Here is a 25,827-nt window from a genome sequence, read left to right on the forward strand (position 1 = left end):
TGACATTGGGAAGCGAGAAAATTAGATTCCGTACGTAAAATTTGGACGCTAATTCTTTGGTGCTTACAATTGAATAATCGAGTTGGGACCCAATAACTTTTCCTATTTATGACATAATCAATGCTCGTGCCAAATTTCAAGTTTCTATGACATTGGGAAGAAATTTCAAGTTTCTATACATTGGGAAGCGAGAAAATTAGATTCCGTACGTAAAATTTGGACGCTAATTCTTTGGTGCATAGAATTGAATAATCGAGTTGGGACCCATAAACTTTTCCTATTTATGACATAATCAATGCTCGTGCCAAATGTCATGTTTCTACAACATCGGGAAGTGAGAGAATTAGTGGCAATGATGGAAATCGAACGATCTACGTGGGGGGGTCGTAACTGTCGACGACGCACGCATGCGCGCCATTTATCATAGTATAAATGTACTATGCCTATAATCTTCCCAGGAGTGTACTCAACGACTTCTCAAAGTTTCATGGCGATCGGAGGAATGGTGTAGTAGCGCATAAAGGACAAACAGACACGCACGCAAATTCTGTACGTAAAATTTGGACGCTAATTCTTTGGCGCTTAGAATTGAATTATCGAGTTGGGACCCATTAACTTTTCCTATTTATGACATAATCAATGCTCGTGCCAAATTTCAAGTTTCTACGACATTGGGAAGCGAGAAAATTAGATTCCGTACGTAAAATTTGGACGCTAATTCTTTTGCGCAAAGAAATAAATTATCGAGTTGGGACCCATTAGCTTTTCCTATTTATGACATAATCAATGCTCGTGCCAAAATTCATGTTTCTGCAACATCGGGAAGTGAGAGAATTAGTGGCAATGATGGAAATCGAACGATCTACGTGGGGGGGTCGTAACTGTCGACGACGCACGCATGCGCGCCATTTATCGTAGCATAAATGTACTATGCCTATAATCTTCCCAGGAGTGTACTCAACAACTTCCCAAAGTTTCATGGCGATCGGATGAATGGCGTAGTAGCGCATAAAGGACAAACAGACAGACAGACACACACAGACAGACATACATTCAATTTTATATATATAGAAGACGAAAGTCCTCACTGACTCACTCACTGACTGACTGACTGACTCACTCACTGACTGACTCGCCAAAAATTCTCCAATTTCCCGATATCGTAGAAACATGAAATTTGGAACGGGCATTGGTTATGTCATAAATAGGAAAAGCTAATGGGTCCCAACTCGATTATATAATTCTAAGCGCAAAAGAATTAGCGTCCAAATTTTACGTACAGAATCTAATTCTCTCACTTTCCGGTGTCATAGAAACTCGAAATTTGGCACGGGCATTGATTATGTCATAAATAGGAAAAGTTAATGAGTCCCAACGTGAGTATTCAATTCTATGCGCAAAAGAATTAGCATCCAAATTTTATGTACGTAATCTAATTCTCTCACTTAAAATTTGGCACGAGCATTGATCATGTCATAAATAGGAAAAGTTAAAGGGGTGGTCTCGCGAAGTGGGGTTATACACTTCCGTATGGCCATATTAATGCACTTTGTAATGTACATCGTGCATTAAATATGAGCCATACAGAAGTTATTCCACTTACCTGCTCCGTTGCTAGCGTCCTCGTCTCCATGGTTCCGTCTAAATTCGCCGGCAGCTTGCTTTTTTAGACGCGCTTGCGCAGTCCGGTCTTCTCCATTCAGCACGAGCCGCTTCAGTGTGCTCCCCGCTACAGCTCTTCTGCGCATGCGCAGACGAGCTGTCACTGCTCGGGAGCGCGCTGGAGCGGCCCTTCTGTACCTTCCTCTGTTAGAGGAAGGTGCAGAGCTGCCGAGCTGTCCGGAGAAGCCGCCCAGCTGTCCCGCCGTCCAGCTGTCCTGGTAAGTGATGGGCCGGGGGGGCTGCCGCTGCGATGGGGGGGCTGTCGCTAGGCCGGGGGGGCTGCCGCTGCGATGGGGGGGGGGCTGTCGCTAGGCCGGGGGGGCTGCCGCTGCGATGGGGGGGGGCTGTGGCTAGGCCGGGGGGGGGGGGCTGCCGCTGCGATGGGGGGGGCTGTCGCTAGGCCGGGGGGGCTGCCGCTGCGCCGGGGGAACTAGCGCTAGGCCGGGGGGGCTGCCGCTGCGATGGGGGGGCTGTCGCTAGGCCGGGGGGCTGCCGCTGCGCCGGGGAAACTACCGCTGGGCCGGGGGGGCTGCCGCTGTGATGGGGGAACTAGCGCTGGGCCGGGGGGGGGGGGGGCTGTCGCTGGGCCGGGGGGGCTGTGATGGGGGGGACTGCGCCGGTTACCTTGTGCCTGGCGGTGGGTGACAGGTCGGCGGTGTTCAATCCAGGGGTCCGGTCGGCGGCTGCGGGGCGTCTGGTTGCCATGGAGACACAGCTGGTAGCGTCTCGGGAGCGCGCACGTCGGGCTACAGCAAGCGATGCGAAAAGAGCTGGCGGCCATCTTGGGAAAAAGTTTTATAAGTTGCTGAAACGCTGGAACGGTAAGTAGAAACCAGCTAGGAAAGTAATTTACAGGGCTAATTAGTAATGTATGTTTAATTAGGGGGACTGGGCAAAAAAAAAAATTCACTGCTTCCTCGAGACATCTCCTTTAATAGGTCCCAACTCGATTATTCAATTCTATGCACAAAAGACCTAGCGTCCAAATTTTACATACGGAATGTAATTCTCTCACTTTCCCGTGTCGTAGAAAAGTGAAATTTGGCACGAGCACTGAATATGTCATAAATAGGAAAAGCTAATGGGTCCCAACTCGCTTGTTCAATTCTAAGCGCAAAAGAATTAGCGTCCAAATTTTACGTACAAAATCTAATTCTCTCACTTCTTGGTGTAATAGAAACTTAAGATTTGGCACAAGCATTGATTGTGTCATAAATATGAAAAGTTAATAGATCCCAACTCGATTATTCAATTCTAAGCGCAAAAGAATTAGCGTCCAAATTTTATGTACGAAATCTAATCCTCTCACTTCCCGGTGTCATAGAAACGTGAAATTTGGCACGGGCATTGATTATATCATAAATAGGAAAAGCTAATGGGTCCCAACTCGATTATTCAACTCTAAGCGCCAAAGAATTAGCGTCCACATTTTACGTACGAAATCTAATTCTCTCACTTCTTGGTGTAATAGAAACTTGAGATTTGGCACGGGCATTGATTGTGTCATAAGTATGAAAAGCTAATGGGTCCAAACTCGATTATTCAGTTCTAAGCGCAAAAGAATTAGCATCCACATTTTACGTACGGAATCTAATTCTCTGACTTCCTGATGTCATAGAAACGTGAAATTTTGCACGGGCATTGATTATATCATAAATAGGAAAAGCTAATGGGTCCCAACTCGATTATTCACTTCTAAGCACAAAACAATTAGCGTCCAAATTTTATGTACGTAATCTAATTCTCTCACTTAAAATTTGGCACGAGCATTGATTATGTCATAAATAGGAAAAGTTAATAGGTCCCAACTCGATTATTCAATTCTTTGCGCAAAAGAACTAGCGTCCAACTTTACGTACGGAATGTAATTCTCTCACTTTCCCGTGTCGTAGAAACGTGAAATTTCGCAAGGGCATTGAATATGTCATAAATAGGAAAAGCTAATGGGTCCCAACTCGATTATTCAATTTTAAGCGCAAAAGAATTAGCGTCCAAATTTTACGTATGGAATGTAATTCCCTCACTTTCCCATGTCATAGAAACATGAAATTTGGAACGGGCATTGGTTATGTCATAAATAGGAAAAGCTAATGGGTCCCAACTCGATTATTCAATTCTAAGCGCAAAAGAATTAGCGTCCAAATTTTACGTACGAAATCTAATTCTCTCACTTCCCGGTGTCATAGAAACGTGAAATTTGGCACGGGCATTGATTATATCATAAATAGGAAAAGCTAATGGGTCCCAACTCGATTATTCAACTCTAAGCGCCAAAGAATTAGCGTCCAAATTTTACGTAAGTAATCTAATTCTTGCACTTCCCAATGACATAGAAGTTTGAAATTTGGCACAAGCATTGATTATGTCATAAATTGGCAAAGTAAATGGGTCCCAACTTGATTATTTAATTCTAAGCGCAAAAGAATTAGCGTCCACATTTTATGTACGAAATCTAATTCTCTCACTTCTTGGTGTAATAGAAACTTGAGATTTGGCACGGGCATTGATTGTGTCATAAGTATGAAAAGCTAATAGGTCCCAACTCGATTATTCAGTTCTAAGCGCAAAAGAATTAGCGTCCACATTTTATGTACGGAATCTAATTCTTTCACTTCCTGATGTCATAGAAACGTGTAATTTTGCACGGGCATTGATTATATCATAAATAGGAGAAGCTAATGGGTCCCAACTCGATTACTCACTTCTAAGCGCAAAACAATTAGCGATCAAATTTTACGTACGGAATCTAATTCTTTTACTTCCCGGTGTCATAGAAACTTCAAATTTGGCACAGGCATTGATAATGTCATAAATTGGAAAAGTAAATGGGTCCCAACTCAATTATTCAATTCTAAGCGCAAAAGAATTAGCGTCCAAATTTTACTTACGGAATCTAATTCTCTCACTTCCCGATGTCATTTTATATACAGGAAACGTTGCATGGTTGCCTCCACGTGGTGTTTCCTGGGTAATGCAAAAAACCATGCAAAATGGTGAACATATTTTTTTCTCGGTATCTGTAAAGTAACCACGACTTCATAAGATTTTCCGTGTGAACACCAGATAAACACCAGTACCAAATTAACTCGGGTGAAGCCGGGTATATCAGCTAGTTTTATATATATAGAAGACGAAAGCCCTCACTGACTCACTTACTGACTGACTCGCCAAAAGTTCTCCAACTTCCCAATGTCATAGAAACAAGAAATTTGCCACAAGCATAGCTTATCTCCAAAATAGGAAAAGTTAATGGGTCCCAACTCGATTATTCAATTCTATGCGCAAAAGAATTAGCGTCGAAATTTAACGTACATAATCTAAATCTCTCACTTCACAATGTCATAGAAACTTCAAATTTGGCAAGCGCATTGAATATGTCATAAATAGGAAAAGTTAATGGGTCCCAACTCAATTATTCAATTCTAGCGCAAAAGAATTGGCGTCGAAATTTTATGTGCTGAATGTAATTTTTTCACTTTCCGGTGTCATAGAAACAGGGGAATTTGGCACGAGCATTGATTATGTCATAAATAGGAAATGCTAATGGGTCCCAACTCGATTATTCAATTCTATGTGTAAAATAATTAGCGTCCAAATTTTACGTACGGAATCTAATTCACTTTCCAGTGTCATAGAAACTCGAAATTTGGCAGGAGCATTGATTATGTCATAAATAGAATAAGCTAATGGGTCGCAACTCCATTATTCAATTGTATGCGCCAATGAATTAGCGTCCAAATTTTACGTGCGGAATGTAATTTTCTCACTTTCCGGTGTCATAAGAACAGGAAATTTGGCACGAGCATTGATTATGTCATAAACAGGAAAAGCTAATGGGTCCCAACTCGATTATTCAATTCTATGCCCAAAAGAATTAGCGTCCAAATTTTACGTGCAGAATGTAATTTTCTCACTTTCCGGTGTCATAGAAACGGGAAATTTTGCACGAGCATTGATTATGTCATAAATAGGAAAAGCTAATGAGGCCCAACTCCATTATTTAATTCTAAGCACAAAAGAATTAGTGTCCAAATTTTATGTACGTCATCTAATTCTCCCACTTCCTGATGTCATTTTATATAAAGGAAACATCGCATGGTTGCCTCCACCTGGTGTTTCCTTGGTAACGCAGAGAAATATGCAAAATGGTGAACATATGTTTTTCCTCAGTATCTCTAAAGTAACCACGACTTCATAAGACTTTCCGTGTGAACACCAGATAAACACCAGTGCCAAATTAACTCGGGCGAAGCCGGGTACATCAGCTAGTCTTCTATATATATAAAGGTGAAAGCCCTCACTGACTCACTCACTCACTGACTGACTCGCCACTAATTCCCCAACTTCCCGATGTCGTAGAAACATTAAATTTGGCACAAGCATAGATGATGTCCAAAATAGGAAAAGTAATTGGGTCCCAACTCGATTATTAAATTCTAGTGCAAAAGAATTAGCGTCCAAATTTTACATACGTAATCTAATTCTCTCACTTACTGATGTCATAGAAACTTAAAATTTGGCACGAGCATTGATTATGTAATAATTAGGAAAAGTAAAGGGGTCCCAACTCGATTATTCAATTTTAAGCGTAAAAGAATTAGCATCCAAATTTTACGTATGTAATCTAATTCTCTGACTTCCTGATGTCATTTTATATAAAGGAAACATTGCATGGTTACCTCCACGTGGTGTTTCCTGGGTAATGCAAAGAACCATGCAAAATGTTGAACATATTTTTTTCCTCGGTATCTCAGTAAAGTAACCACGACTTCATAAGATTTTCCGTGTGAACACCAGATAAACACCAGTACCAAAATAACTCGGGCAAAGCCGGGTATATCAGCTAGTATGAGATGATGGCATTTATAGAATTTTCCCAAAAAAGGAAATATCTATCACCTAGTCATCAGGTACATGAAACATGTTAGTTCTGAAATATGGGATCCTCAGCAATTGTTAGAATGGGGTCCCTAGTGCTCCATTACCAAACTGCATGACCACAGTAAGGGAGAATTTACTGTACATACAGGGACTGTTGATCAGGGAAATACGTTTCCTAAATAATCTGGATTATGATTTTATTATTCAAATTGAAGTTGAGATTTCCTGCTGGTTTGATGTTCTCCCCACAGATCAGCTACGGAGCGATGGATTCTGCATTTACCAACAAGCTCCAGTTCCCTTATTTCTATCGCACAGTTCCTGAAGAGTCGGCTCAGTATGAAGCTGTTGTTCTGCTACTGAAGCATTTTGGCTGGAGCTGGGTGGGGATGGTGACGGTAGACGATGAGAGCAGCCGACGATCCGGCATGGAGCTGTACAACGTGATAACACGGAGCGGCATCTGTGTAGCTTATACAGAACCTGTCAGTAATGATCATTATATTGTCTCCTCCGTGGCCTACAGGAAGTTGATGCATCAGATCACGAAGATTCATTGTGACATTATTTTGTTTGTTGGTTCCTCACATGGCTTATGTATATTGAACTTTATATTGTCTCACTTCTTCAATGCCAGGAAAGTTGCAATCATACTCTCATCTATTGTTCTAAAAGCATTAACTGAATTCACTACATTTCATAGATCTTTCCAGCTCGCTGTTCATGAAGGAAGAATCCCAGGATTAAAGGAACATTTACTGACAGCCGGTCCTCTAAAATATCCGGAGGTTGAGTTAATGTTTGATGTATGGAAAGAGTATTTTTCTTGTTGTGTTGGAACTGAGGTCTTGTGGAGGCCATGTGATGAAAGTGATGTTCTCGGTAATGCAGATCGCTCTCTGTATGATGTGGACAATTTCCGATACACATTCAGTGTGTACTCTGCAGTGTATATTGTGGCTTATGCCTTACATCATCTGATATACCTAGATAAAAGACAGGAACATACCGAATTATTTAATATCCAAAGGGAAAAAGATTCCTGGAAGGTGAGAGCTCCAGTTTGGTGATTATATCAATATTAATTATTTATATTTAACCCTTTTGTGGCAAGTGATGGAGATATCAGTTGGAGGCGGATGCTGATCCTGCACAGTGACAGGTATATCTATCAATGCCCAGTGTACCTGCAGGATCCTGACAGGAGGGCAACCGAGATCCCCTGGTTTGCTTCAGCTGCAACCATAAGGAACCAATATCACTCCTGGCACTTTCTAAATCACAGTTCTTAATGAAAATGGCACCACAATAATTTGATAGAGTGGAGTAGCTCAATTTATTATATAATAGGTACCACAAGCAATGAGATCACAAAGTGCTACTCATGTGTAGGAGGGTATGGCCAACCAGCTGGGGGTGGTAGTGTGAGCAACAGGCCACAGGGCAGGAAACCAGAGTTATTGGACTGTTTGCTGGTTCTTGTTCCCAGGAGCCTCCCAAGTAAGGGGCATGCAGGCCAGAGGTCAAAGGACATACAGGCAGACACCACACACTACAATGCTGAAGAAACTTTTAATGAAGATAATGAAGGCAAATAGTAACTCAACCCTGAATGCGAGTTGTGCTCCATTCGAGTTGTAATGTTAACGAAACAACAAACAATACTTCAGGTAACTTCACCTGAGGCTCAGCAGCATTTAGTAAAGCAGCAGAGATGAGGTGTTCAGCGATCCAGACAGCGTTCTTTTGTTCAGCATTATTCCAGTTAAATAAACAGTCCCCTTGTAGAGGTGTTCATGTCTCCCATATGAATGCAGAGCTGGGATGTCGGGCCATGTGGTAGCAGATTATCTGCTTGGAGTGATGGAGAAGGTAGAAGAGAATTGCTGCTAGAGCAGAAAAAACCTCTGCGCTCTCCAACTCTTATGTCAAAGAAATTATTTATTACCCCATACTGAGGGAAACCAAAAAAAAAGGCTGAGTGATTCAAGCCAAGCTCCCGGCTAGGACAATGCAACGCGTTTCTGCGCACATATGGCGCCTTTATCAAGCATTACAAACATTATATATATATATATATGTGTTTTTTTTTTAATATAAAATACACTATCAAATTATCTGGACATGCTTCTGCTGTCCGCACACCAGCACACATGCCCAGATCACCCGCACGGGAAGACGTAAGTAAAGTCTTCACAACAAAAAATATCCCCTTTGGCGCTTTCCCATTTTTTTCAAATCTGCTTGGACTGAGACACCAACAATCCTACAATCACTTCACTTCTGGCTTTTGGCCTTCATGGGATAGGCAGGAAACCTCATTAATTTCCTGTCAGCAGAGGACTACTGTACTCCTCCACCCCACAACTGCCTCTTGAAGCAACAGTACACCTTGTGATCATAAATAAAAGAACTACAGAAAAATAAAATAAACAAAAACAGCAGGGGTAGAAAAGCCTAGTCCATTACCCATCCAGCAGCAAAAAAAGAGATTAGAATAAAATTAAGGGTATGTTCTTTTACACAGGTTAACAGTCGGTTGAGAAATATCTCACAAAAGTAATTATGGATGACTGTTGTCCAGCATAAACACAGGACCCAACAGGCTGAGTGATCGTACTCAAAGTGTGGCCATAAATGACTGCACATCCAAGTGGAAGAATGTATCACGTGGGGAACCACAAGAATCTGTCCTAGGCCCAGTGTTGGTCAACATTTTTATAAATGATCTGGAGGAGGCCATTGTTGGGAAACTAATCAAATTTTTAGAAGACGCAAAGCTAGGAGCAATAGCTAACACTGGAGAAGAGAGAGAGAGAGTATTCAAAAAGATCTAGAAAAGCTTGAACAGTGGGCAGCGACTAACAGAATAGTATTTAACAAGGAGAAATGCAAAGTCCTACATCTGGGCAAGAAAAATTAAAAAAAAACATACAGAATGGGAGGAATTTGACTAAGCAGCAGCATATGTGAAAAAAGACTTGGGTATACTAATAGATCATAGACTGAACATGAGTCAACAATGTGATGCAGCAGCCAAAAAAGGCAAACACGATTCTGTGATGTATTAAGAGAAACAGAGTCTAGGTCACGTGAGGTAATTATCCCCCTCTACTCTTCCTTAGTCAGACCTCATCTGGAATACTGGGTCCAGTTCTGGGCACCCTACTTTAAAAAAGATATAGACAAACTGAAGCAAGTTCAGAGAAGAGTTACCAAGTTGGTGAGTAGTCTGCAAATCATGTCCTATGAGGAACGGTTAAAGCATCTGGGAATGTTTAGCTTGCAGAAGAGAAGGCTAAGAGGAGACTTAATAGCTGTCTACAGATATCTGAAGGGCTGTCACAGTGCAGAGGGATCAGCCCTATTCTCATCTGTAAAAGGAAACACTAGAAGCAATGGGATGAAACTGAAAGGGAGGAGACGCAGATTAGATATAAGATAGTGAGGGGGATCAATGAGTGGAACAGGTTAACACAGGAGGTAGGGAGTTTTCCTTCAATGGAAGTGTGCAAACAAAAACTAGAAAAATATCTGTCTGGGATGATTTGGTGATCCTGCACTGAGCAGGGGGTTGGACAAGATGACCCTGAAGGTTACCTTCAACTCTAACATTGTAGGATTCTATAACTCTGAGGGCAAGTGAGTGAGAATCGCTTATTCATCTGAGTTGCTTGGTTTCAGCTCACCTAAAAACCAAGTAATAGAGATGAGCGAGCGTACTCAGTTCGGGTGTTTTTGCACTTGAGCACTGCTTTTTCTGAGTAACTGACTACTCGGACGAAAAGATTCAGGGGGTGCCAGGGGTGAGCGGGATTGCATAGGGGAGTGGGGGGGGGGGGGAAGAGAGAGAGCTCCCCCCTGTTCCCCACTGCTATGCACCGTTCCACCACGCCGCCCCCCAGCGCCCCCGAATCTTTTCCTCCGAGTAGTCAGTTACTCGGAAAAAGCGGTGCTCGAGTGCAAAAACACCCGAATCGAGTACGCTTGCTCATCTCTACCTAGTAACTTTTTTTTTACTTTTGTATTCCCTTTCAAAAAAGTTATAAATAGAGATGAGCGAGCATCAAAATGCTCGGGTGCTCGTTGCTCGAGTCGAGCTTTCCGTGATGCTCGAGGGTTCGTTTCGAGTAACGAACCCCATTGAAGTCAATGGACGAGTCAAGCATTTTTGTATATGACCAATTCTCCGCTAAGGTTTTCATTTGTGCAAATCTGCAAAACCTACGAAAGTGATGGAAACGATACAGAAACGGATAGGGCAGGCGAGGGGCAACATGCAGGGCTACATCTGAGGTTCCCAGGTCTCACTATTAAGTGGCAAGAGTGGGCACCCCCTAACAATTTTAACTTTGGACAAACCCTCATTAGTAAGGCACACCTTAGCTAAGCACCACACTACCTCCAACCAAGCACAATCACTGCCTGCGGAACACACCACTGCCTCTTCTCCTGGGTTACATGCTTCCCAACTCCCCCCACACACACACACACACATACACGGCCCTGCATCTGCAGCGCACACAAAAGTACCCCTGTGCAGCCTTCAGCTGCCCTCATGCCACACGCTGGCCTCATAGCCACACCACCCTCATGTCTATTTATAAGTGCGTCTGCCATGAGGAGGAACCAGAGGCACACACTGCAGAGGATTGGCAGGGCCAGGCAGCGACCCTCTTTGAAAGTGTGGGCGATAGCCCACAATACTGTTGAGAATTGATAATAGATTGACGTTCCACCTTCATTCGAATCCTATGCCACCTCCGTCAAGAGCTGCAAACGTGGGAATAAAGGGGACTCCGCTGCCAGCCCAGCACTTCTACACATCTCCACAATGCAGCAATACTCGGTGTGGGAAGTATGTGAGCGGGCCCTGGGTCAGCCTCTGTCCCAGCAAACACTTTGTGTGGCCCAAGGTGCTGCGAGTGACATAGCAATGGGGACTCCATGTGTCCACACACTACTCATTCTGTTTGGGTGTCGGATACCTCATCGACAACGCAAAGGGTAAACCATCTGCACTCTGCACCCTACCCAAGTCTGTCAGTGTTTTGGGGACAGATAGGTACAACTCCGCTATGGCAAATCTGTGTGCACCCACAGCATAGGTGGCTATCAGGAACACACAGACGGTACATAAAGAAATCCCATTGCAGTGCCCCGGATAGCTGAGGTTACGGGAGAGGAAATACATGTTGGCTGAGGCTAGCTGGCTAATAGTTAGCCACTACAACAGTAAAGCACACACTCACAAGTAGCCCTAAGGAGGAGTTTTTTTTCAGATTAAAAAAAAACAAAAAACAGCAGCCTAGATAGCGTGTATATGTCTTTCCCTATATCAGCGGCTGTGGTCGTACGCTGTGCGTGACGTTGACGGGACGCACAGAGCGGTGTAAAAAATTAGGCAATTATTGGCGTGCACTTGGAGGGTCACAGTGGTTATGTAACGCACAGTGTAGGCCGAAAAAATTATACGCTGGGCAGCAGAAAGGCCTAGCCGGCTAATAGTGAGCCACTACAACAGTAATGCACACGGTCACAGGTAGCCCTAAGGAGGAGCTTTTTTGAGGTACTTGTTAGGATTATACACTACCACTGTCCAAGCCTGACCAGTACTGCCCCTATAATCTGTTTAATTGGCTGCAGACTGAGAACGCAATAGTCTGCACAGCCCAAGATGAAAAAAAAAAAGTGCAAAACTGCTCCCAGCTGCCACAACAGTAATGCACATGGTAAGATGTGGCTCTAAGAAGGACCATTGGGGTTCTTGAGGACGCCAACACTCTCCCTATAGCACGAACAGCACTCTCCCTAATTTCTGCCAGCGTGTGTCTGTGGTGAGCCGCGGGCGGGACCGCTTTATATACTCGGCGGTTACTTGATCTCACCAGCCACTCACTGCAGGGGGGTGGGATAGGGCTGGAACATCACAGGAGGAAGTTGTAATGCCTTCCCCACATGTCTATTGGCCAGAAAATGGCACAAAACATGCAGGGAAGGAAATGGAATTGACTCGAGTACCGCATGGTGTTCGTCTCGAGTAACGAGCATCTCGAGTACCCTAATACTCGAGCGAGCATAAAGCTCGGATGAGTACGTTCACTCATCTCTAGTTATAAACAAAAACACCACGTCATAAACGTTCCAAATCTTTGCCTTTTAAAAGCATATGTTACCATGCTAAGAACAAGCTCTCGCACAGCTGATATAGGGAAAAAAAATACAAGCACAGCCCTCAGAATGGGATGAGAAAGAAACAATAGATTCCTGAGGTTGATAATGCTGGAATAGGCGTGGCCCTAAAGGGGTTGTCCACTCATACACTGAGATGATTTCTGCAGGAAATAGACAGCTCCGTTCTTATAGAAGTGATCTGGTTTGGTATTGCGGGCAAAGTTACCTTTCATTTCAATAGAAATTAGGTTTGCAATAAAAAGCCTGACCACTGCAGTAAGAACAGAGCTGTCTCCTTCCTGCAGAAACCAATTCAGTGCATGAGGGAATTGACCTGGCGAACTCGCCAATCTACTGTTGATGATTTGTCCTGAGTAAAGACTATAAATATTTTACAACTGGACAACTCATTTAAAGAAGCTTTGTCTGCAAAAAACCCTGTTCCCTAGATGACCCTGCTTAAAATAACAGACAGCTCTGTGCTCAGCCAATCACAGGCAGCTCTCGCCTGTCATTCATTCAGCGAGCGCTGCCTATAATTGGCTGAGTGCCTCAGCCAATCAAGATCAGCTCTTTCAGCAGGCTGGGTTTTTAAATACCCGCCGTCTGATGGATCAGCACTACAGATCTGGGGACAGCGGAGAGAAGACATGGCTGAGCCCCGGCAGCTGAAAAGAGCTAAGTATGTATTGTTTTTGTTTTTTAGTTTTACTGTTTTTTCAGGGAAGGGCTAATATTTAAAGGCCTTCCCAGAAATCCAATGACAAGGAACCGTCAGCCAAATCCTCTACCACAGCTGTCATGTGTAACAGCTGCGGTAGGGAATTGAAGAATTCCTCTGCTGCATCTGTCACAGATGTGGCAGGTGCAGCAGCATGGAATTCTTTTTACCAGCGGGAATGAAGGAAACATCTGCTACATGCGGCAGATATGTTCTGCATCCCCGTGGGGGACACGGCAGCAGTGGAGAGGTATGTTTTTTTTTTAATTTCCTCCTTTTTTTTACACTAAAATTATTGTTATTATATTAAAATTATGGCTTATATGTTAAGCCCTTCCATGAAAAACAATTTAGGGGTGTCGGCAGACCATTGTTTTTAATAGAGCTGCCGGCTGCAGCCGAGGCTCCATTCAAAAATGCTCGAGGCTCCCATTGACTTCAATGGGGTTTGTTACTTGAAACAAGCTCTCGTGCATTACAAAAAGCTCATCTCGAGTAACGAGCACTCGAGCATTTTGGTGCTCGCTCATCTCTAGTCACAAACTTTCAGTTCATAGGCTTAGCTTACAGGAATAATAGTAAGTAACAGATTCCATTAAAAAACATTAATCTCAACTATTTTAATAAACCCCAGTCACTTATCGATTCAGCAGCAAAATAAAAAAAGAGATGGGGATAAAATTAAGTGTACTTTTACGCAGGTTCACAGTTGGCTGCGAAATATCTATGAACAACTTTCAGACCACCATTCATCTATGAACAACTTACATGCTCCAACTTCATTCAGTGAGCAAAAGGAATATATCCTGGCTCCCTACCTCTGCAACACATCATGAGAAGCAGTAGCATGGAGGACATTATACAGCAGTACTGAGCAGTATGACTGTGAATCCAGAACAGAGGTGATAAAATAGAAGCTGCAGCAGCAATGAATCTGTATGTCTCTCTGTCATACTTCACTCCTGCTTTCTGCTCTCTGTTTTTTCTCCATAGCCTTCAATTGCAGCATGCAATCTGAGGTCTCAGTGAAGCTGATCAGCTGGCTCCTCTCTGGTTAGGGATTTGGTCAGTGAATTCGGAGAGCCTAAGCAGTTAAGGAGGCAAGGGGAGAGGAGAGGTGTCTAATAAGTGGAGATAAAGGCATCCTTCTGTAATAAGGTGTATTGGAAAGCTGTTTTTCATATTTCCCTGTACTACTGATTTATGGAAAGTTGTTTACAATCAGATATTCACTGTAACTGAGAACCAAACATTTAGTGTTAATAAGAAGTCCTTCATGTAGGTTTCTCTGTCTGTATATTTCACTCTCTTACATGATGATAAATGTGGATTTTGATCACAATTAGTTTCTAGATTTTCTGTCTTTCTAAAGTTTGAACCAACCCTTCATCTCATTTATTCTTTGTAGTTGAATCGTTATATGAAGGGAATTCATGTTATGACTCCTGGGGGAGAATTGATTTACCTGGATGATAAAGGAAATGGTCCTGTAAGATTTGATCTGGTAAATTATAATGTACATTCTAACGGTACTGTGGAGAAACATCTAGTCGGACACTTCCATGAAGACAATGGTCATCGTCAGTTCACCATTAATGACAGTTTAATCCTTTGGAATTCACAACTTCTCCAGGTGATAACAGGTTTTCCTGTTTCAGCGGTCAACACATAGAGAAAATTGATGTTATGTAAGCGGAGAAGCCTGGGACATAACCCCTAATGAATATTCATGAACAGCTATTTTACTAAAACACATTAGGAAGACCACAATATAAGATTTACAACATACTTCCCCCATATAGTGCAGGATCTGCAGGCTTTGTTTATCTTTTTGTCCCACAAGGTGTACTTTATTTTATTTGATTTGTGTTTTTTATCTGTTAAATGCATTTGGTATATTTTTTAGTGTGGCAGCTGCTAAAAGCTGGAGCATAAAAAACGCACGTGCATCTGTTAGAGAAGACCTGTGACCACACTGCCAGCATCTCAGGGCAATCCCAGGAACTATGGGCTGTCCCATAAAATATCCAGCCCAGTAAAATAAAACTGTCTTTTAGGGGATACAGTATTTAGCGTTCTTCTCTCTTTACAGTCTAAGGGCTCATTCAGATGAGAGTGTTTATATGTGGACACCCCGCTTGTCTTCTGTATAACAGCTGGGCACTTGGAGCAGGAACAGCTAGATGCAGAAGACAAGCTGGGACACCCCGCTTGTCTTCTGCATCCTCCGCTAGCAGCGCAAGGTGACCGCTCAAAACGATTATCGCTCAAGAATCGCTTGAGCGACATAATTCACAAGCTGAGGGCGCTTTTACATGAAACGATTATTGTTCAAACAATTATTGAATTACCATAAATGCTTCAGTGTAAACATGGACAATGACTAAATGCTAAATGATAATTTATTTGCTTATTGTTTTTCATTCATTTCATGCATAAAAAATATAGTTGATGTTGATCACCTGCAAAATTGTTCCCTGTAAGTTTAGTTGTTTGCAAACCATTTTCACGCATTTCCAGACTCCCCTAACAGACCAATCACAGACAGAATGAGCTATGATGAAAAAATGTAGAAAAAATATAAACAAATAACTGCACATTTAAGTGGATGTCGTTGAAAGGAAACAGCTTGTTCACTCATTCCAATAATTAATTGCTATGTCCAGAAGTACCTTAAATATTGATCAACCTGTCATGTCCGATATGAGCGTAATTCACACCATACCCAGGACAGCACTAAAAGAAGAGGAATGCACACAAATGGACACTGAAACAGACTGAACAGTAAATGGGATTTGCAAGCAGACATCCAACAATGGCTGACGAATGCCAAAACACCTACAACAATTCGACAGATAGAAAAACTAATAAATGTGATGTATCAGTTCAGATTTTTACCAAGATACTTTAGCTCATGAGGCCATGATAAGTGTCCTCGTAGTCTGCTGAGTCCCTAGTACAAGACAACTCAAACCCCAGGGAGTGCTGTCTGCAAGTGGGGCAATCGTCTCAATAGAGACAGCCCTACACTGGAACCTATGGGCCTGGCTCACCATAGATGGTAAAAGGCATACAAGCAGAAGAAGACACTGCTCACACCAGCAGCCAAGGGAATCACACCCAGAACCTCATGCATGCAGTGACACCAAGCAAAACATGCATGACTCCATACATCAGGGTTCTGGGAGGGAATGAGGGAAATATAAATGGCCAGCACCCTCTAGCAAGAGCTGTTGGCATTCATGTGCAGCAGACTGGTGGTGAATGGCCGGCTGGAGTAATACACACCCAGCCAGCTCAAACTTCCCACACCTGATGAAAGGTGCTATTGGAAACCCATAGAACTACAGGTCCAGGAGTACAACATGATACAACCATGGTAATTCTTCTTTTACCACAGATCCCGAGTTCTGCCTGTAGCGAAAGTTGCCTCCCAGGATACAGAAAGGTCCCATGGAAAGGAAAACAAAAATGCTGCTACTACTGCGTCCCCTGTGCAGAAGGAGAGATCTCCAACCAGACCAGTGAGTAACAGATATTCATCAGTTGTCTTGTGTTACTCTGTAAGGCTACTGATATTGATTGTTAATATACAAGGTGTACCGAGTGTGATCATATAAAGATTATTTACAGGATGGACATCATATACAATTCTGCTAGCTGAGATGTGGTAGTGGTCTTGTCTGCCGGAATACATACTTATTTATTCTAGTAATGATTAATATCTATTTTGAATCATAATAAATGTCCCATTTTTCAGATATGGAGAGATGTTTGGAGTGTCCTGAAGACCGCTGGTCTAATGAGAGAAGAGACACCTGTATCCCGCGACCACTTGATTTTCTGTCCTATGAAGATACATTGGGATTATCTCTCATCATTATCAATCTCTTCTTCTGTTTTGTGACTGTCGTTGTGTCGGGGATATATATAAAAAACAAGGACACTTCAATAGTGAAAGCCAATAACCAGAGTCTGAGCTACATCCTGCTCCTCTCTTTACTCTTCTCATTTCTATGTCCTCTCTTATTCATTGGACGGCCCACGAGGATCTCATGTCTGCTACGACATGTGGGAACTGGGATCATTTGTAGTCTTGCAGTTTCTTCCATTTTAGCTAAAACTGTCACTGTAGTCTTGGCTTTTCATGCCATCCAACCTGGCAGAAAACTGAGGAGATGGTTGGGAAGACATTTGTCCACATCTCTACTCATTACTGGTACAACAGTAGAGATTCTGATCTGTGTCTTCTGGTTGTCTTTCTCTCCACCATTCCCAGATTATAACACTGAGGTAGAGGTTGGGAAGATAATTTTACAATGTAACGAGGGATCTGTCATTGCTTTCTACATGGTCCTAGGCTACATTGGATTTCTGGCTGTGTTGAGCTTTATTATAGCATTTCTAGCCAGGAAGCTTCCAGACGTCTTCAATGAGGCTCAGTACATCTCCTTCAGCATGCTGGTCTTCTGCAGTGTGTGGATCTCCTTCATCCCAGCCTATCTCAGCACCAAGGGGAAATACATGGTGGCTGTAGAAGTTTTTGCCATCTCAGCTTCCAGTGCTGGATTTCTGGGCTGTATCTTCATTCCCAAATGTTACATTATCTTACTGAGACCAGAGCTGAATACAAAGTTCAATAGAATTTTTGGTCAATGATAAAGGATAAATAGGACTAGACATTTAGCTCTAGTAATGTGTTGGGAGAGGCTGATTTCTTATTAAACACATTTCTAGATCATGACTTATATAAAGAACTCAATTTCTGAAAAGGAAGTCTAATTCAAAAACACAACAGGTGGAGAATTTTGAGATTTAAGCTATATAGAAATCACAATTGTGATAGCAGCTCTAGAATTGAATATAATGCCACAGAGTTACTCAATATTAGTTTCTGTTTAGTTTATATGTAGACGTTAACCTTTTAGTGACCAAACCTTTTTGCGCCCTAATGACTAGATTAAATTTCGAAAATCTGACATATCTCACTTTTATATAGGATTAGAGATGACCGAGCATCAAAATGCTTGTTATTCGAGCCAAGCTTTTAGTAATATTCAAGAGCTCTACTCGAGTAATGAACCCCATTGAAGTCAATGGGAGACTCAAGCATTTTTGCAGTAGACCCGCTGGGTGCCGACCTTTTTTTCTCTCCCTCTACCCCTGCCAGCCAGCCACCTACTGCTGTGGACCTGCGCACAGCAGGAAGTGGTAATGCGGGGAGGGGTCAAAAAATGTTTTCAAACACATCGTGGTACTCGCTCGAGTAACGGGCACCATTAAGTATGCTAATACTCGAACGAGCATCAAGCTCACACGAGCATGTTCGCTCATCTCTATATAGGATAACTGCATAAAGAATTTGAATATCCAAGTAATTCTGACATTCATTTTCCCCACATATTTTGCTTCATTTAGGTTGTAAAAATAGACCAATAGTATTTTGTGCCAAAAGTGCCAAAAAAAGGAAGATTTAGAAAAAATCTTTTTTCAAACATTTTCAACTGTAATATGTCAAATATGTGGAAAACTACTGTACAAAGTTTTCCATCTGTTTACTTTATTCTGGAAGCACATTCAATAACTTTAGTGTTTCTTTAACCATTTAGGAGACATACAAATTTAACATTAATATTAACATTTTGAGGAACACTTTGTTTTCCCTACACCAAGCCAAGATTGCAATGGCTCATAGGTGTTTGAATGATAGATATCCCCAATAATGACCCCATTTTAAAAAAATGCACCCCTTAATGTATTCACTGAGGGTTGTCATGAGTATTTTGACCCTACAGTTTTTTTTTCAGGATATAATGCAATTTAGAAAAGAAAAAAATAAAATTTCACATTTTGGCAAAAGTTTCATTTTAAAAATAGGTTTGTTCTATGGCTCACATGAAAATGAAGACTTGACCCCAAATGGATACCCCTGTTTGTCCTGTATTCAGAAACATACCCATTGTGGCCCTAATCTTCTGTCTGTATGCACAACTGTGCTCAATATAAATGGAGCAGCCAGTGGCTTTTAAAACAAAATTTTGCTTGAAGGTGCTTCAAGCCCTATTGTACACTTGTAGAGCCCTTGAGCTGCCAAAATGATAGAACGCTTCCACAAATGACCCTATTTAGAAAAGAAGACCTCTTAACAAATTGATCTAGGGGTGTATTACCTATTTTGACAGCACAGTTTTTGAGTGAATCTAAGCAAATAAGAGGCAGTGCTCACCAGGAAGTTGGGATTTTTAAATACCCGACCAGAAGAACACCATGAAGAACAGTGCAGGGAGTCGGGGAGACAAGACGCACCGGAGCTGGACAGCACCGAGAGGTGGTGCTTTTTTTTTTCTTTTTTTTTACAGCTTTTTTGGGGGTAGGGCTTATATTTCAAGCCCTTCCCCGAAAATCACTGCGAGGGTTGCCTTCATCCCATTGCTTTCTATGGGATGGCTGCAGCATCGACCCCTTTGAAAGCAATGGGATAGCATTGCACACCTGAGCCATAGCTGTGACAGCTATGGCAGGGGATTCCTTTATGCCTGTGCGAAGTGCCATCATCAATGAACACCCTGCCGCTGCTGTCACAGTGTTCATGGAGATGCTGCATTTAAAAAAACTGCAACAGCTCCAGTACTAGGGCAAAGTTTCATGCACTGAGCATATATGAAACTTTGCCATTTCACGCGTTTTCAGCGGCGCTTTTTTTGCTTGTCTATAGGCGCGCAAAAACAATGCTCATCTGTCTGAGCCCTAAGGAATTTTTTAGATGATTGTTTGTATGTTTTGAAATGTCTGTCAATTAGTTCTGTTTTAGTATTATATAATAATTTTATGGAAAAACAAATTAAAATAATTTCCATAAAATCAGGTTATTCCATTAAGAGGAGACAGAAGTACATGCTTTTGAGTCTCTTCCAGCACTGTTCATGTTAGGAATGCCTCGGTGAAGTTTACACAATCCAGTGATATCTGTCGCTGGGGAAACCAGTTGTTTTGGCCGGTGTATTTCGAGTAACATCACCCCAATCAAGACTAAACCCATTTCCGATTATAATGCAGATTACGCTGATGTGTTCTCCAAGGTGAATGCGAAAAGGTAACCACCACATAGGGCACATGATTGCGGATATGAGCTAATTCCAGGGAGCAAGCTCCAAAAAGCCATTTGTATAATCTTACGCGGCCAGAACGAGTAGCTCAGAAGGAATATATTACAAAGTTATTACAGACAGCACATATGTGGGCCTCAAATTCTCCAGTGGAGGCTGTTTTTTCTTTGCTAAGAAAAAAGATGGGAATTTACATCCTTGTTTGGGAGTCTAAACAAGATTATTGTGAAAAATCCGAATTCGCTCATCCCAGATCTTTTTAACCAATAGGTAGGGGCAGAATGGTTTTCGAAACTGGATTTAAGAGGAGTATACAACCTTATCCTTATAAGAGATCGGGATTAATGGAAGATGGTATTTAATACCCCAGAGGGGAATTATAAAAACTTGGTCATGCCATTTGGGTTTACTAATGCACCTGCAGTTTTTCAAACAGTTTTTATCAACAAAGATTTTATTGGATTTTTTAACATGAAATAGGAGAACATGTAAGGGTGCCTGCCCACTACCATTTTTTTTCACTGCAAATTCGCTGCGTTTTTTTCCCAAGTGTCAATGGCTACTGTTAAAATCGCAATGTACAAAAATCACAATTTACCGGTAAATTATGATTTTTGTGGGTTGGGATTTTAACATTAGTAAGGTCCATTGACACTTGGGAAAAAAAACGCTGTGAATTCACAGCGAAAAAAAAAACGTAGTGGGTAGGCACCCTAAATTATATATTGCAAAATGTATCCATTGCATAGGGTGTACAATACACAATTTATAGCCTTTAGTATAGACAATCAAGTGGGTTAATATGTGGTTTACATTCCAATATATAATGGGACCTGGGTATGATGTTGACAGGCTAACTTGTTGGAATCTGAACCTGCACATGTCCAAGTGGGTGGGACAGTATACCTTTGATCAGTTTGCGTATATTGTGTTAGTCCCATCAATTATGCTTGTGCAAAGGACCCAACTAAGAAGTAAGCTGATCTCTCTAATTGGTCTTCTGCTGCAAGGAAAGCATGTGGTCTACTGAAAAAGGCCTTTCTTTCAGCACCCATCTGGGTTCAATTGAAACTATCCAAGTCATTCATAGTTGAGGTGGATGCCTCTGAGAATGGCGCAGGGACGGTAGAGCAGGGATCCAGCAACCTTACTAATTTATAGGCATGTGCATTTTTCCCTAGAAAGTTTCCGTCTATTGAGTAAAACTATAATATAGAGGATTGTGAATTGGTGGCAGTCAAAGAGGCATTAAAAGAATGGACACATTATCATGGATAACAAAAATCTAGTATATCTAGAGTCAGCTGAAAGATTAATGCTAGGCAGACCAAGTGGTCATTGTTTTTCTCCTGCTTCAAGTTTGTGATCACCTAATGTCCGGGTAGTAAGAATTTTTGGTGGATGCTCTATCTAGAAACCATGTTGCTCATGCATCCGATGAGCGTCCGGCTCCAATTTTGACTAAGAGGGTGGTGCTTTTGCTGACTCACTGAACTTGATAAAGAAAGCTCAAGATTTTGCTCCTTATAATCTCCTAAAAAATAGAAAATCTTCAGTTGCTTAGTGAGATGCATAATTTGGTGTTGACTGTACATCCGTGGATTAATAATACCTGTAAATTAATTTCTTGAAGGCGTTGGTGTCCGTCTATTTGCTGGAATGTGGAGAGTTATGTGAAGGCTTGCAAGATTTATGTCCATTCAAAGTGCCTCAGATCTATTCCAGCTAAAAGAAAACATGGCCCCACTTCTGAACAGACTTTATTATGGATTTACTGAGTACCAAGAGAAACACTGCTATTTGGGTAGCACTTGATAGCTTTAGTAAGATTTGTCCCTTGATAATGTTAACTGCATTGTCAAATTGCATAGATTATCAGTTAATAAAGTTTCAGACAATTTGTAGTTAAGTTTTGGTGTCTATATGTTATTTATAATCTGTTCATGTGTTTGGGATTGTGCCAATTTTACCAAATGACCACATTATTGTGAATCGAGACAACTAACCGCAATTTCCATTAAAGTCACTGGGAGTAAAAATCAAGTTAATTCATTTTCCCTCCAAAATGTCCACAATGCAGCCATAGCACCCAAATTGCACAGGAATACAGCCATATATCTGGGGAACACTGCTGCACTCAAAATTAGTGTAAATAGTGTACATTGGTGAGGGTATCAATAGTAGCACAGGGGTGTCACTGAAAACAAAATAAGGGTCACATATTTCAAATTCTACCAGGTGATCAGAACACTCAGGAATGGGCCTGCAGTAAGGAACAGCTGTAGAGCTACCAAAAAAAATGTGCTGCACAAGTCAGCAGATGTGGTCTACCAGGTGAACGAACACTCAAGCACAGGTCTCCTACTCCTCCTCCTACTCCAAGAAAAAGTAGTAGAGTTAACATAAATGTCAACAAGCGAGACAGCAGGTGTGGTGCTTCTTTTAAAAGCAATATCATACTGCAGCACCCCAGAGGAGTACCCCGGAAACTTGACAGACATGGGGAGCTGGAGAGTTAAGTGGTGGCTTGTCATGGCAGCACTTACCAGGCTCCTTTCCCAGAGGGATGACACGTAGCCAAAGCCAGAGTATAACTGCAGGCCACCGTTGACACCCCTAGGATAGGGAATTCCCAATAAACAGGATGGACACCACCGTTCCTACACACCGGTATGCTACATGGCGGAGAATAATCACAGACACGGATTTCTAGTACCTCAGGTCTCCAGGAACGGTTAGGGCCCGGAATGAACTTTTCTTGAAATTACAGAGCAAACAATTTTTACACAGTAAGGGCGCCTACCCACTTGCGTTGCCGATTTTTGCACGTGAAAAACACCGTTTTTTTCGTGCATTTTTTCCGCGTTTTCCGCGTGTTTTTTGCGGTGCTTTTTGCGCGTTTTTTGCAGCCCTCCATTGACAATCATGGGTGCATTAACAGAAAAATAAGGAGACATATGCGACTGACAGTTCCTATGTGAAAAAACCCCACGAAACGGAAAAAAAAACCCAGATGGACAAGAACACATTCTATACTAATTGCTCTTGAGAAAAAACGCAAAACATCACAGGAAAAAAAATCGCAAGTGGGTAGGCACCCTTACTCAGGTACAATTTTCACAGTGCAGGTAACTAAAAAGATCAGAGATTAGGGAGGATACACAGGATGAAACCAGTCCTGCAGTCCATGTTATCTGTACGGTACCGCTCTTGGACAGGGAGCACTCCGGAGGAGGAAAGGGGGGTAGGGTCACTCTACAGACACTCTGGTAGTAATTAATAACTTTTTAGGATTTACACTGTGGACTGGAGATGCATTGGTATGACATAGTAACATATTTCTACATGGGGATCCTAGGTTTGAATAGCCGCGTAGGAAAACTTGTGGAATTGAATTAGTACCTCCGCACTGGTCCCTTCTTACAGAATTACTTACGAAGGCTCTCTCTCACGCTTGGGGCTCACTCCACTCACATCCAGAATACATTCGCTATGGGATATCTCTTCTCTGCTTCCAACTTCACCACATGAAAGCTAAATGTTCTTCCATGTGACTCTGTGTTTGGTAGCACTCGGGTAGCAGACAAGATGGAACTCCTTCCCACTCTCAAGCACTCCTATTTGTACCCTCACTCACACCACATGACATGAGAGACTGACACGTTTACATGCAGGCAATGATTTTATTAAAGTTAACCTCCCAAGTTCCGCAGCTGTGCAACACACAAACTGGATAAAACAAGACAGGCTTTGCACACTGCATCTACATAAGACAAACATGTATGATACTTATGGAGGGGGCCAGGATGTTGTGCTGGCCCACTACAATACATTTTGCAAAGAATAAAATCTGCCGGTTGAGCAGAACAGCCAAGCATGACATTTCTCTAAGGAAAAACACTGCTAGCTGCATAAGCCTGCAAATAATTGATAGTGCCAAACTTGAACACCATCTGAGGCTGCTGACTCATGCTTTTGTGTCATTGCTGCTTCCCTATTCACCAAAGACTACTGACAAGTAACAGGACTGCATTCCCTGGGCAACATTATGAGTACATAAGGAAGAGATTCTATCCACGCCTGTATAAAGATGAATCTGCCCTCTGGGTCTCTAACAGTGCGACCCGGTTCCCACCTGAGTAATTTGTGAATCAGAATTGACAGCCCCCTAGAATAGGATGTGTGCGGAGAATGTATGGCCCACTGGACCCATGCCTTCTGCAATGGCCTAGTTTTTCCCCGGATCAAGTGCGTCTCTTGGAGACATATTATATGCGGGTTGTGGCCCCTAATATACAAAAAAATCATAGAATGCTTCTCAGGGTTTCCCATCCCTCGCACATTCCAGGAGAGTATAGTAATATTAGCCATTAACACAGAGATTGATATTAATAGGAGAATTTCCCATTTTGAGGTGGGCATGCCCTGCATACAACACTTCATCAGGCTCCTCTGTTTTCCAATCCAGTACCACACCCCTTGATTATGTCTTATGATATCTCTAAGCAACATGCTGTAAAAACATATCCGTATACTTGTATTTGAAATAGTAATAGTGAAGGCTTGCTTGAATACAACCAACTTAGTAACCATTAACTTGAAAGTAAACTTGCGTGTGGTGACGGGGAAGACTGCACCTAAAGCACGATGACTAATATGGGCACAGTCAAACAGATCAAGTCTGTTCCTTGGGCTCGAGGATCCCATCAGCACAGGTACTTATGTTCCAACTGCCCTATATAAAACCCACATATCTATTCTTAAGACGGCAAAAATATTGCAAACAGAGCAAATAAGAAGTATAGAGGAAAGGTGGGGAAGGCAAGGGGGAGAGGAAACAAGGGGAAATCAATACAGACAATTAAGCAGCATTGCTCTCCACCTCAGGAAACTCTGATTAGCAATCAACACTGTCCTGACAACTTATCCCTTCGGGTAAACTCGCCGGGGGATTACTGGGGTCTGGGTGACCTCGGCATCTGGCAAAGCCAGTCCTCGGCCTCCTCGAGGGTGGAAAAGAAGGAAGTGCACTCGTTGTGGACAACACATAGCCGGGCTGGATACACCATGGAGTATGGTATGGATGCCTCTCTCAGTCGGCGTTTAACAGCCAAAAAGGTTGCTATGGTTTTCTGGAGAGTAGGGGAAATGTCTGGGAAAATAGAAATGTTAGTGTTCTGGTATTGGAGAACCTGCTTGCGTCTAGCTGCTTGAGGGGTGATGTCTCTGTCTTTGCTACTGAGAAGTCTTGCTAGCATTGGTCTTAGAGGTGCGTCTGGGGGT

The 25,827-nt window shown here is 42.3% G+C and overlaps 1 protein-coding gene across 1 annotated transcript in view; it reads left to right on the plus strand.

The window, feature by feature from the left end:
* The window catches only part of LOC136630075 (vomeronasal type-2 receptor 26-like), a 53,772-nt gene extending 35,675 nt beyond the window's left edge, over positions 1-18,097 (plus strand). Inside the window, exons 4-7 of the mRNA XM_066605513.1 lie at positions 6,795-7,592; positions 14,847-15,071; positions 16,839-16,962; positions 17,199-18,097. Of these exons, the coding sequence (XP_066461610.1) occupies positions 6,795-7,592; positions 14,847-15,071; positions 16,839-16,962; positions 17,199-18,097 (2,046 nt within the window). The remainder of the gene's footprint in view (positions 1-6,794; positions 7,593-14,846; positions 15,072-16,838; positions 16,963-17,198) is intronic.
* Positions 18,098-25,827: the final 7,730 nt, after the last annotated feature.

The sequence above is a fragment of the Eleutherodactylus coqui genome, chromosome 1, assembly GCF_035609145.1.
Source record: "Eleutherodactylus coqui strain aEleCoq1 chromosome 1, aEleCoq1.hap1, whole genome shotgun sequence".
Taxonomy (NCBI): Eukaryota; Metazoa; Chordata; class Amphibia; order Anura; family Eleutherodactylidae; genus Eleutherodactylus; species Eleutherodactylus coqui.